This window comes from Oreochromis aureus, linkage group 15 (assembly GCF_013358895.1).
Source record: "Oreochromis aureus strain Israel breed Guangdong linkage group 15, ZZ_aureus, whole genome shotgun sequence".
NCBI lineage: Eukaryota > Metazoa > Chordata > Actinopteri > Cichliformes > Cichlidae > Oreochromis > Oreochromis aureus.
Genome location: NC_052956.1, coordinates 20820351 through 20835074, shown reverse-complemented (window position 1 = coordinate 20835074; position 14724 = coordinate 20820351). Strand labels below are relative to the sequence as shown.

At 38.4% G+C, this 14724-nt stretch overlaps 1 protein-coding gene across 1 annotated transcript in view; it reads right to left on the bottom strand.

Annotated features, from left to right (window-relative positions):
• Nucleotides 1-1504: 1504 nt before the first annotated feature.
• LOC120433213 (trichohyalin-like) overlaps nt 1505-14724 on the bottom strand; it is a 47671-nt gene continuing 34451 nt past the window's right edge. Inside the window, exons 3-4 of the mRNA XM_039599106.1 lie at nt 8095-9106; nt 1505-2380 (exon numbers count right to left, since the gene is read on the bottom strand). Coding sequence (XP_039455040.1) covers nt 1505-2380; nt 8095-9106 — 1888 coding nt within the window. The remainder of the gene's footprint in view (nt 2381-8094; nt 9107-14724) is intronic.

Below are 14724 nucleotides of genomic sequence, written 5' to 3'. Positions count from 1 at the left end.
GATATTTCAAAGATAACCTGAATAAATACAAATAAAAATACAAATAAAGGGAAACAGCTGTCCAAACCTCTGTCTCTATGTAAAAAGTAATTACACCAATGTGTTAAATCAACAATCAACAGTGATTAATCACATTTTTTATAGAGATGACTTCATGAGCAACACCCAGGCCGGAATATGGCCAGAATATTTTAGTCAAGAAATCACTTAACTAGAAGGTGTCTGACAAAGTGAAGTTGACTAAAAGATCTCAGAAAGCAACATCGTGGACATCTAAAGAAACAGCTAAGAAACACTGAACTCTATCAGTCTGGAAAGGGTTACAAAGGCATTTCAAATGCTTTGGGAATCGAACCACGATGAGGGCCTTAATCCAGAAAATGCGGAAAACCTGAAGGCCTCACTTGTCTCATTTAATGTGCCCTGAAGCTCAAGTGCACCAGGACAATAATGCAAAACACAGCAGCAAGATCATCTCTGAATGGCTCAAAAAACAACATGGAGGTTTTGACCTGGTCAAAGTGCAGACTGGAATCAGATTGAGATGATTTAGCATGACCTAAAAAACTCAGCCTATGCTGGAAAACCCTCCAAGTGGCCGAATTAAAACAATTCTGCAAAGAAGAGTGGACCAAATTTCCTCCACAGCGCTGTAAAACACTCATCACCAGTTATTGCAAATGCTTGAATGCAGTTCTTGCTAGATGACAAAAACACTTATTAGGTTTAGAAAGAAATTACTTTTTCACATGAGGTAAAGTTGGAGAGCTTTTTCCCCAAACTAAATGAAATCATGATTTAAAAACTACAATCTGTATTTACTCTGACCATCTGTGTTAACATTTGAAATTGGAAACATGTAAGTGGAACAAATATGTAAAAACATGAGAAATCAGGAAGGGGCAAAAAAAAAAAAAAAGCATTTTGCTAAAAAAGATTTACAGCAGAAGTTTTTTGCACTGCATTTTAAAATGAAGATATATTGCATTTATTTACAATTAAAGACACACAGAGCAGAAAGTGTGTTACTGTTTTACATCCACAGACACACAAGAAAAGAAGCAGGCAACATGAGGTCAAGTTATGGCAATTTTATTTGTGTATTTCAGTAGATGTATTCAGAATAGAGTTTTAAAAAAGACACAAACATCCCAAGTAAAGTTTGGGGGGATTTTTAGGAGGAAGTGGGTTAAAGGTGAGAGGTGAGGGTAGAGAAGATGAGCGAGACAGAGAGAGAGAGAAGAAGGATGGGGTGAAAGAAAGGTGGAGACAGGGGAAGGAGGAAGAAACTATTGATCTCCTTAAACTTGATGCTGCTGGGTCAGTTTTTTCTCAGCAGTCTGCTCCAGAATCCCCTCCTGTTCTCCGCTTTCTTTTCTTTGTCTTCAGCTCCTTCAAGGTTTTCTTGAGCTGCTCCTCGGCGTCTTCAAATTTTTCTTTCAGCTGCTGTTTGGCCAGTTTCACTTTGTGTTTGAGGAGCTCTTTAGCTTCCTTTTTCTGCTTTTTATTTCTTTAAGTGCATCCTTGCAGTCTTTTTGGTCACCGGAGAGCCTGTCATTTCTTTCTTGAGTACCTTCACCTCAATTTTCTCTTCTGCAACTTCTTCTCGCACTTTCATCAGTTCTTTCTTCAGAGTCTCACTTTCCTGTTTTGCCTCCCATTTTCCATGTGTCTCTTTTTCAAGTGCTTCCTGTGTTTCCAGCAACTTCTTCTTAATGTTTTGAGTGTAACTCTTTGTATTTTCCATTTCTTTCTTTGCTTCCTGTATTTTAATTTTCTCTTCCTCCAACACTTTTTGGGTTTCCAACAAATCTTTCTTCATATTTCCAATCTCATTTTCTGCCTCATGTTTACATTTTTTCTCCTCTTCAAGTTGTTGCTTTAAATTCACTAATTCCTTCCTCAGTATTTCAGCTTCAGCCATTGCATTTTCAGCTTCTTGTGTTGCCGACTGCATTTTCCTTTTTTTCTCTTCAAAAGCTTCCTGCACCTCCTGTAATTCCTGCATCACATTTTCTGCCTCCTTCTTTGCAGTTTGATATTTATTTTTGGCTTCTTCTGCTGTGGTTTTCTCTTCCTCCAATGCTTTTTCAGCTTCCAACAGTTCTTTCTTCATGTTTTCATTCTCATTTTCTGCCTGTTGTTTTCCCATTTTCTCTCCTTTAAGTTTTACACCCACATGCAGTAATTCCTGCAATACTACTTCAGTTTCAAACTTTGAATATTTAGCTTCTCCTCTTGATTTTTCTGCCTCTTCTTTTAATTTGATATTTTCAGCCTGTATTATTTGAAATTCTTCTCGAAGGCTCGTCGACTTCACTGTGCTGTATGGTGAAGCACTCACATATCCTCTTCTCGATCTCCCTTGATTCATTTTGGCCTTTTAAAGAAAAGAACCAACTTATTGTAGAGAAGTGAAGTGAAGTTTTCGATGGTTTTTATCTTCAACTGTCTTTTGTCCTGCACAGAGATGCTGCTGTAGATGTGTCTCTAGCTGTGTCTGGATAAAATGAAAATGCTGTAACTAAGTGCTTGTGTTGCACAGTTCTACTAAACATTCCATCTCATGCATGCTCCGCCCACATGGTCAGGAATGTCAGGTGCTGCATCACCAAATGCTGCTCCGTTGCCTAGCAATAACAGCTGTTCACTTTTTGGGGTCTGGTTCATTATTTAATAAAGAAAACATGTCCAAGTATTGCAACCATGGTGCTGAGGCTCAGCGCATATTCTAGCCTGCTGTGTGGGTGGCCAGCTAGAAATCACTGGTGGGCAACATGAGTGAGGAGAACACTGGAGCAGCCAAGCAGGGAGCTGCAGGTTGCTGGTTTGAGTCTCTGTTCAGATGCTGGTGTCTCCTCTCTCTGAGATGTTTGCAAAGAGTCCCAGATAAAAGAATAAGGATAATAAACAAACACGTGACTAAACTAACAATTATGACACTGATGTGTTTCATGTGTAGCAGGATGGCCTCTATACAGCAGTCGCTGCAAGCATCCACATCAGCACACTTACTTTTCTTTAAGCAGGCGTGCTGGGGTCCTCCTAAAGAAAGTTTGAGAATTTTGTGTGAGTTTTTTCATTGAGTCAAATTCCAGCATTTTATTAGTCTAATAATTAGCAGATATGTGTAACCACAGTAGATAACAGTAACGTAAATTTCTTCCACACATAGTCACCAGCATTGTGGCGACAAAACAGTAAAGTTGAAGCTTCAAAACGCAAAGTCCAAAAGCCCATGGGCGATGTCAGCGTGGTATACCTGTTATAAGCAGTGTGTGAATCTGACTCAAATATAACAGCCACTTTATTAGGTATACCAGTTGAACTGATCCTTCAGACAAACACCTAGTCAGCCAACCATATGTCTGCAACTCAAAGCATTTAGACATGTAGACACCTCAAATGGAGCATGAGGAACAGGAAGAAAGTTGGTTTAAATGATTGAACGCGGGACGGTTGTTGGTGGTGTTGGGCTGGTCCGAGTATTTCAGAAACTGCTGAACTGCTGCGACTTTGCCACACAACTATGTCTACAGTTTAGAGAAGTATGGTCTGAAAAAGAGGAAACAGAGTGGGTGATAATGCTTTGATGACATCAGAGAATGGCCAGACTGCTTCAAGATGATAGGAAGGCAATAAATAACCACTTGTTACACTCTAGGTACGCTGAGGAGCATGTACGAATGCACAAAACCTTGAAGCAGATGGGCTAGAAGACCACACTGGGTGGCACTCCTGTCAGCCAAGAACAGGAAACAGAAGCTACAATTTACACAGTTCACACAGGCTCACGAAAATTGGACAGAAGCCTAAATAAATGTTGCCTGTTCTAGTGAGATTCAATTTCTGCTGCAACTGATTGTCATAATTTGATGTAAAAGTTTGAAAGCGTGGATCCATCTAAATAGGTATCCCAATAAATGCATTAATACCATGCTCTTATTCTGAAAAGACAAGTTTAGAACTCTAAATCTGAAAGTACTTTTTATGCGTTCGCAGCCCAGACAAATTTTTAGGACAGTTTTAAATTCAATAAACAAATTCAATAAATTCCACAACAGGTCTGTAAATTAAAATAACACAGTACAAATCCAAAGAAACCACATATTAAAAGATTTTTATTCACAATTGAAGTGTAACAAATATAGTTTATTAAAAAGTCTGCTGCTCATTAATATCATCTTAATCCATAAGCTCGGGAGATTTTTATATAAATGTCGAGCGCCAGTTTGCCGGAATGGAATATTTACATTTTACTCAATAATTATAATATTAACACAATAAAACAGATTTCCCCACAAAATTTAAATATTGCATATAAATGCAAAGTAAACTATGTGCAATGGAAAGATTATCAGCAATATTTTGTACAGATACATTTCTGAGGTTCACATGTTTAAACCCTTTAAAGGAGATTGACGACCATTTTGAGGAATTCAGATTGAGTTCCAGTCATTTCTAGTGGTTGTGTACCACCATGAAAAACAAATGTCAGTGATGTCTGTATGAGACGTTTAAGGAAAAGTGGTGTATATTCAAAGAGGACTGACTGACTTTGGTTTGAATTCCTGAAACTGGTGTAATTCTCCTTTAATATTCACTAATAGAAAGGCATTGGAAAGCAACAGACCGCCAACACAATAATCATAAAATCACCAAAGACACTGCAGCTTAATCATGAAAACAACAGATTAAAAAAATCAAGTCTGCATGTGATAATGAACAAAAGCCTGACGTCACACAACGTGAAGCTAAAGCAAACACCAGAAACCAAATACATTCTCCAGATCTCCTTTTGCAGGTAGTGAAACGACCAGTTCAGTGTCAAATGAGAGAGAGAGAAAAAAATGTTAAAATGATAAAAATCCAGGTGGACACGAGCACAAGAGAAATGAAATTGTTTTTTTGAAGAAAAGCTGGGACTCAGCCCTTTAAGTCTAAACAGGTCAAATGTTTCTAAGAATACAAACCTTCAAAATAAACGTCTGCACACAGGGCTTAAAAATCGACAACAACAACAACAACATTTATAATCATATGTATACTGTGTTCAACTAATGCCTGCAAAGCAATTTTCCCTGTTGGGAGATTACTCCTCAAAATGCTGCAAATGACTGCTGAAAATATCAGGAAATCTCACCCATTCAAATCTCTATTAACGATCATATTTACCTGAGGCTTAAAAAAAAAAAAAAGAAAGTATGACCCACACACCATTAAATGTTTTGATCTGTAACCGGACAGAAATCATCAGAAATTTTAAATAACTTAATTCATATCAGAGTGATATCAGTACCTTAATGCTGAAATGTAGCCTTAACTCTTTCCTCTCTTATATCTTACTGCACACTGGACATTTTTGTGGTTCAGGACTGTCCAACATTTACATGTTAGACTGTAACTTGACCATCTCAGGGAATGACGTGATAGAGAAAATACTCGAGCTGTTAGCTGCAGGTCTTAAATGCAAAGTACATAAAGTATCTAAAAACACCAGGACCAATGTGAATGACCAATGCCAGGTTCAGACTACACGACATCAGCAAGAAGTTGAACTTGGGAACAAAAACTGGTGTTATGGACGAAAAAGAATGCCTCACCACGTCCTGACTGCAGAAAGTGTAAAAAAAATAATAAATAACGCCAAGACCTTAAAAGTGAGGCTAATCCTGCCTTCTTTCTAATGGCCATCAGGGGCGACCTCTCTGGTTTCAAAAAGAAGTATTTTGTCTCCACAGACCTCTTCTCACCATGTTTTTAGATACCACTGCTACATGTCGCTAACTTTTATCTTCTTTCTCCCAAAGTCTGCATCATTAAAGAGCCTGGCTCTACTGGAGGTTTCTTCCTGTTAAAATGCAGTTTTTCCTTCCCACTGTCACCTAGTGCTTGCTCATAAGAGATTCTTTGCTTGTTGGAGTTTTTATTGGTGGAGACAACTCAATGATCGCTGGATATTGGTGGGGACATGTCCCTTCCGTCCATGCCAAATCTACGCCCTTGACACACATGAATATTCATAAAGCTTTTGCTGTATTAATTAAGAGAAATTACTATATATGGTTACAAAGTGTGTTGTGCAAGCGTGGTTATACAATGTGAGTGGTTATATGATGTGAGTGCAGCCCTCCCAGGATGTTGTCGGTATCTTGTCCCTGTCAGGTGGCTTCCTTCATTGAGTAAATACAACATAAAATCAACGACCTCCTCGGCTGAAAGTGGTCCAGCCCAGAGTTGATAGTGACACACTGACCCCACCTTTCATTGTTTATACGTTACAAAGAAAAGAAAAAAGAAAGAAAGATAGAAAAACATCTGCAAAACAAAAATTCAGCATCGGCCCACCAGCATATGCCCGGTATGCTCGTTGGCCAGTCCAGCTATTGTAAAACGCATAAAGGCAAAACTCAAAAGCAAAGTTTCTTTTTCTTCTTTTTGTGCTTTGTTGTTTACGTTAAATACATGTTCTCTGTGGTCAGTGTCTGTATGTTACAGTATACTGTCTTTTAAAAATGGCCACAGTGGTCCAACACACGACTCCTTGCAGGCTGCCTTTGACCTACACGCCTTCAGGCCAGCCGTGAACCTCAGCAATCCCACCATAGCCAACATCTTCATCTTGTATGCTGTCCTCGCTGTGGTGAGTACAGAGTGAAACCTACGAGGTGATTGGATGTTTTGTATAAAATTTGAAAGGAACAATTGTTCCTTTCCCCTTTGCTGTGTACTGTGCTGATGCTGTTTTCAAAACCTACCACACTTAGTGTCAGTGTCACACTGAGATATTTCAAAGATAACCTGAATAAATACAAATAAAATACAAAGAAAGGGAAACAGCTGTCCAAACCTCTGTCTCTATGTAAAAAGTAATTACACCAATGTGTTAAATCAACAATCAACAGTGATTAATCACATTTTTTTTATAGAGATGACTTCATGAGCAACACCCAGGCCGGAATATGGCCAGAATATTTTAGTCAAGAAATCACTTAACTAGAAGGTGTCTGACAAAGTGAAGTTGACTAAAAGATCTCAGAAAGCAACATCGTGGACATCTAAAGAAACAGCTAAGAAACACTGAACTCTATCAGTCTGGAAAGGGTTACAAAGGCATTTCAAATGCTTTGGGAATCGAACCACGATGAGGGCCTTAATCCAGAAAATGCGGAAAACCTGAAGGCCTCACTTGTCTCATTTAATGTGCCCTGAAGCTCAAGTGCACCAGGACAATAATGCAAAACACAGCAGCAAGATCATCTCTGAATGGCTCAAAAAACAACATGGAGGTTTTGACCTGGTCAAAGTGCAGACTGGAATCAGATTGAGATGATTTAGCATGACCTAAAAAACTCAGCCTATGCTGGAAAACCCTCCAAAGTGGCCGAATTAAAACAATTCTGCAAAGAAGAGTGGACCAAATTTCCTCCACAGCGCTGTAAAACACTCATCACCAGTTATTGCAAATGCTTGAATGCAGTTCTTGCTAGATGACAAAAACACTTATTAGGTTTAGAAAGAAATTACTTTTTCACATGAGGTAAAGTTGGAGAGCTTTTTTCCCAAACTAAATGAAATCATGATTTAAAAAACTACAATCTGTATTTACTCTGACCATCTGTGTTAACATTTGAAATTGGAAACATGTAAGTGGAACAAACATGTAAAAACATGAGAAATCAGGAAGGGGCAAAAAAAAAAAAGCATTTTGCTAAAAAAAGATTTACAGCAGAAGTTTTTTGCACTGCATTTTAAAATGAAGATATATTGCATTTATTTACAATTAAAGACACACAGAGCAGAAAGTGTGTTACTGTTTTACATCCACAGACACACAAGAAAAGAAGCAGGCAACATGAGGTCAAGTTATGGCAATTTTATTTCTGTATTTCAGTAGATGTATTCAGAATAGAGTTTTTAAAAAAAGACACAAACATCCCAAGTAAAGTTTGGGGGGATTTTTAGGAGGAAGTGGGTTAAAGGTGAGAGGTGAGGGTAGAGAAGATGAGCGAGACAGAGAGAGAAGAAGAAGGATGGAGTGAAAGAAAGGTGGAGACAGGGGGAAGGAGGAAGAAACTATTGATCTCCTTAAACTTGATGCTGCTGGGTCAGTTTTTTCTCAGCAGTCTGCTCCAGAATCCCCCTCCTGTTCTCCGCTTTCTTTTCTTTTGTCTTCAGCTCCTTCAAGGTTTTCTTGAGCTGCTCCTCGGCGTCTTCAAATTTTTCTTTCAGCTGCTGTTTGGCCAGTTTCACTTTGTGTTTGAGGAGCTCTTTAGCTTCCTTTTTCTGCTTTTTTATTTCTTTAAGTGCATCCTTGCAGTCTTTTTTGGTCACCGGAGAGCCTGTCATTTCTTTCTTGAGTACCTTCACCTCAATTTTCTCTTCTGCAACTTCTTCTCGCACTTTCATCAGTTCTTTCTTCAGAGTCTCACTTTCCTGTTTTGCCTCCCATTTTCCATGTGTCTCTTTTTCAAGTGCTTCCTGTGTTTCCAGCAACTTCTTCTTCATGTTTTGAGTGTAACTCTTTGTATTTTCCATTTCTTTCTTTGCTTCCTGTATTTTAATTTTCTCTTCCTCCAACACTTTTTGGGTTTCCAACAAATCTTTCTTCATATTTCCAATCTCATTTTCTGCCTCATGTTTACGTTTTTTCTCCTCTTCAAGTTGTTGCTTTAAATGCACTAATTCCTTCCTCAGTATTTCAGCTTCAGCCATTGCATTTTCAGCTTCTTGTGTTGCCGACTGCATTTTCCTTTTTTCCTCTTCAAAAGCTTCCTGCACCTCCTGTAATTCCTGCATCACATTTTCTGCCTCCTTCTTTGCAGTTTGATATTTATTTTTGGCTTCTTCTGCTGTGGTTTTCTCTTCCTCCAATGCTTTTTCAGCTTCCAACAGTTCTTTCTTCATGTTTTCATTCTCATTTTCTGCCTGTTGTTTTCCCATTTTCTCTCCTGTAAGTTTTACACCCACATGCAGTAATTCCTGCAATACTACTTCAGTTTCAAACTTTGAATTTTTAGCTTCTCCTCTTGATTTTTCTGCCTCTTCTTTTAATTTGATATTTTCAGCCTGTATTATTTGAAATTCTTCTCTCAAGGCTCGTCGACTTCACTGTGCTGTATGGTGAAGCACTCACATATCCTCTTCTCGATCTCCCTTGATTCATTTTGGCCTTTTAAAGAAAAGAACCAACTTATTGTAGAGAAGTGAAGTGAAGTTTTCGATGGTTTTTTATCTTCAACTGTCTTTTGTCCTGCACAGAGATGCTGCTGTAGATGTGTCTCTAGCTGTGTCTGGATAAAATGAAAAATGCTGTAACTAAGTGCTTGTGTTGCACAGTTCTACTAAACATTCCATCTCATGCATGCTCCGCCCACATGGTCAGGAATGTCAGGTGCTGCATCACCAAATGCTGCTCCCGTTGCCTAGCAATAACAGCTGTTCACTTTTTGGGGTCTGGTTCATTATTTAATAAAGAAAACATGTCCAAGTATTGCAACCATGGTGCTGAGGCTCAGCGCATATTCTAGCCTGCTGTGTGGGTGGCCAGCTAGAAATCACTGGTGGGCAACATGAGTGAGGAGAAAACTGGAGCAGCCAAGCAGGGAGCTGCAGGTTGCTGGTTTGAGTCTCTGTTCAGATGCTGGTGTCTCCTCTCTCTGAGATGTTTGCAAAGAGTCCCAGATAAAAGAATAAGGATAATAAACAAACACGTGACTAAACTAACAATTATGACACTGATGTGTTTCATGTGTAGCAGGATGGCCTCTATACAGCAGTCGCTGCAAGCATCCACATCAGCACACTTACTTTTCTTTAAGCAGGCGTGCTGGGGTCCTCCTAAGGAAAGTTTGAGAATTTTGTGTGAGTTTTTTTCATTGAGTCAAATTCCAGCATTTTATTAGTCTAATAATTAGCAGATATGTGTAACCACAGTAGATAACAGTAACGTAAATTTCTTCCACATATAGTCACCAGCATTGTGGCGACAAAACAGTAAAGTTGAAGCTTCAAAACGCAAAGTCCAAAAGCCCATGGGCGATGTCAGCGTGGTATACCTGTTATAAGCAGTGTGTGAATCTGACTCAAATATAACAGCCACTTTATTAGGTATACCAGTTGAACTGATCCTTCAGACAAACACCTAGTCAGCCAACCATATGTCTGCAACTCAAAGCATTTAGACATGTAGACACCTCAAATGGAGCATGAGGAACAGGAAGAAAGTTGGTTTAAATGATTGAACGCGGGACGGTTGTTGGTGGTGTTGGGCTGGTCCGAGTATTTCAGAAACTGCTGCGACTTTGCCACACAACTATGTCTACAGTTTAGAGAAGTATGGTCTGAAAAAGAGGAAACAGAGTGGGTGATAATGCTTTGATGACATCAGAGAATGGCCAGACTGCTTCAAGATGATAGGAAGGCAATAAATAACCACTTGTTACACTCTAGGTACATTCGAGCATGTACGAATGCACAAAACCTTGAAGCAGATGGGCTAGAAGACCACACTGGGTGGCACTCCTGTCAGCCAAGAACAGGAAACAGAAGCTACAATTTACACAGTTCACACAGGCTCACGAAAATTGGACAGAAGCCTAAATAAATGTTGCCTGTTCTAGTGAGATTCAATTTCTGCTGCAACTGATTGTCATAATTTGATGTAAAAAGTTTGAAAGCGTGGATCCATCTAAATAGGTATCCCAATAAATGCATTAATACCATGCTCTTATTCTGAAAAGACAAGTTTAGAACTCTAAATCTGAAAGTACTTTTATGCTCAGCAGCCCAGACAAATTTTTAGGACAGATTTTAAATTCAATAAACAAATTCAATAAATTCCACAACAGCTCTGTAAATTAAAATAACACAGTACAAATCCAAAGAAACCACATATTAAAAGATTTTTTATTCACAATAGAAGTGTAACAAATATAGTTTATTAAAAGTCTGCTGCTCATTAATATCATCTTAATCCATAAGCTCGGGAGATTTTTATATAAATGTCGAGCGGCCAGTTTGCCAGAATGGAATATTTACATTTTACTAAATAATTATAATATTAACACAATAAAACAGATTTCCCCACAAAATTTAAATATTGCATATAAATGCAAAGTAAACTATGTGCAATGGAAAGATTATCAGCAATATTTTGTACAGATACATTTCTGAGGTTCACATGTTTAAACCCTTTAAAGGAGATTGACGACCATTTTGAGGAATTCAGATTGAGTTCCAGTCATTTCTAGTGGTTGTGTACCACCATGAAAAACAAATGTCAGTGATGTCTGTATGAGACGTTTAAGGAAAAGTGGTGTATATTCAAAGAGGACTGACTGACTTTGGTTTGAATTCCTGAAACTGGTGTAATTCTCCTTTAATATTCACTAATAGAAAGGCATTGGAAAGCAACAGACCGCCAACACAATAATCATAAAATCACCAAAGACACTGCAGCTTAATCATGAAAACAACAGATTAAAAAAAAATCAAGTCTGCATGTGATAATGAACAAAAGCCTGACGTCACACAAACGTGAAGCTAAAGCAAACACCAGAAACCAAATACATTCTCCAGATCTCCTTTTGCAGGTAGTGAAACGACCAGTTCAGTGTCAAATGAGAGAGAGAGAAAAAATGTTAAAATGATAAAAATCCAGGTGGACACGAGCACAAGAGAAATGAAATTGTTTTTTGAAGAAAAAGCTGGGACTCAGCCCTTTAAGTCTAAACAGGTCAAATGTTTCTAAGAATACAAACCTTCAAAATAAACGTCTGCACACAGGGCTTAAAATCGACAACAACAACAACATTTATAATCATATGTATACTGTGTTCAACTAATGCCTGCAAAGCAATTTTCCCTGTTGGGAGATTACTCCTCAAAATGCTGCAAATGACTGCTGAAAATATCAGGAAATCTCACCCATTCAAATCTCTATTAACGATCATATTTACCTGAGGCTTAAAAAAAAAAAAGAAAGTATGACCCACACACCATTAAATGTTTTGATCTGTAACCGACAGAAATCATCAGAAATTTTAAATAACTTAATTCATATCAGAGTGATATCAGTACCTTAATGCTGAAATGTAGCCTTAACTCTTTCCTCTCTTATATCTAACTGCACACTGGACATTTTTGTGGGTTCAGGACTGTCCAACATTTACATGTTAGACTGTAACTTGACCATCTCAGGGAATGACGTGATAGAGAAAATACTCGAGCTGTTAGCTGCAGGTCTTAAATGCAAAGTACATAAAGTATCTAAAAACACCAGGACCAATGTGAATGACCAATGCCAGGTTCAGACTACACGACATCAGCAAGAAGTTGAACTTGGGAACAAAAACTGGTGTTATGGACGAAAGAATGCCTCACCACGTCCTGACTGCAGAAAGTGTAAAAAAAAAAATAATAAATAACGCCAAGACCTTAAAAGTGAGGCTAATCCTGCCTTCTTTCTAATGGCCATCAGGGGCGACCTCTCTGGTTTCAAAAAGAAGTATTTTGTCTCCACAGACCTCTTCTCACCATGTTTTTAGATACCACTGCTACATGTCGCTAACTTTTATCTTCTTTCTCCCAAAGTCTGCATCATTAAAGAGCCTGGCTCTACTGGAGGTTTCTTCCTGTTAAAATGCAGTTTTCCTTCCCACTGTCACCTAGTGCTTGCTCATAAGAGATTCTTTGCTTGTTGGAGTTTTTATTGGTGGAGACAACTCAATGATCGCTGGATATTGGTGGGGACATGTCCCTTCCGTCCATGCCAAATCTACGCCCTTGACACACATGAATATTCATAAAGCTTTTGCTGTATTAATTAAGAGAAATTACTATATATGGTTACAAAGTGTGTTGTGCAAGCGTGGTTATACAATGTGAGTGGTTATATGATGTGAGTGCAGCCCTCCCAGGATGTTGTCGGTATCTTGTCCCTGTCAGGTGGCTTCCTTCATTGAGTAAATACAACATAAAATCAACGACCTCCTCGGCTGAAATTGGTCCAGCCCAGAGTTGATAGTGACACACTGACCCCACCTTTCATTGTTTATACGTTACAAAGAAAAGAAAAAAAAAAGAAAGAAAGATAGAAAACATCTGCAAAAACAAAAATTCAGCATCGGCCCACCAGCATATGCCCGGTATGCTCGTTGGCCAGTCCAGCTATTGTAAAACGCATAAAGGCAAAAACTCAAAAGCAAAGTTTCTTTTTCTTCTTTTGTGCTTTGTTGTTTACGTTAAATACATGTTCTCTGTGGTCAGTGTCTGTATGTTACAGTATACTGTCTTTTAAAAATGGCCACAGTGGTCCAACACACGACTCCTTGCAGGCTGCCTTTGACCTACACGCCTTCAGGCCAGCCGTGAACCTCAGCAATCCCACCATAGCCAACATCTTCATCTTGTATGCTGTCCTCGCTGTGGTGAGTACAGAGTGAAACCTACGAGGTGATTGGATGTTTTATATAAAATTTGAAAGGAACAATTGTTCCTTTCCCTTTGCTGTGTACTGTGCTGATGCTGTTTTCAAAACCTACCACACTCAGTATCAGTGTCACACTGAGATATTTCAAAGATAACCTGAATAAATACAAATAAAAATACAAATAAAGGGAAACAGCTGTCCAAACCTCTGTCTCTATGTAAAAAGTAATTACACCAATGTGTTAAATCAACAATCAACAGTGATTAATCACATTTTTTATAGAGATGGCTTCATGAGCAACACCCAGGCGGAATATGGCCAGAATATTTTAGTCAAGAAATCACTTAACTAGAACGTGTCTGACAAAGTGAAGTTGACTAAAAGATCTCAGAAAGCAACATCGTGGACATCTAAAGAAACAGCTAAGAAACACTGAACTCTATCAGTCTGGAAAGGGTTACAAAGGCATTTCAAATGCTTTGGGAATCGAACCACGATGAGGGCCTTAATCCAGAAAATGCGGAAAACCTGAAGGCCTCACTTGTCTCATTTAATGTGCCCTGAAGCTCAAGTGCACCAGGACAATAATGCAAAACACAGCAGCAAGATCATCTCTGAATGGCTCAAAAAAAACAACATGGAGGTTTTGACCTGGTCAAAGTGCAGACTGGAATCAGATTGAGATGATTTAGCATGACCTAAAAAACTCAGCCTATGCTGGAAAACCCTCCAAAGTGGCCGAATTAAAACAATTCTGCAAAGAAGAGTGGACCAAATTTCCTCCACAGCGCTGTAAAAACTCATCACCAGTTATTGCAAATGCTTGATTGCAGTTCTTGCTAGATGACAAAAACACTTATTAGGTTTAGAAAGAAATTACTTTTTCACATGAGGTAAAGTTGGAGAGCTTTTTTCCCAAACTAAATGAAATCATGATTTAAAAAACTACAATCTGTATTTACTCTGACCATCTGTGTTAACATTTGAAATTGGAAACATGTAAGTGGAACAAACATGTAAAAACATGAGAAATCAGGAAGGGCAAAAAAAAAAAGCATTTTGCTAAAAAAGATTTACAGCAGAAGTTTTTGCACTGCATTTTAAAATGAGATATATTGCATTTATTTACAATTAAAGACACACAGAGCAGAAAGTGTGTTACTGTTTTACATCCACAGACACACAAGAAAAGAAGCAGGCAACATGAGGTCAAGTTATGGCAATTTTATTTCTGTATTTCAGTAGATGTATTCAGAATAGAGTTTTTAAAAAAGACACAAACATCCCAAGTA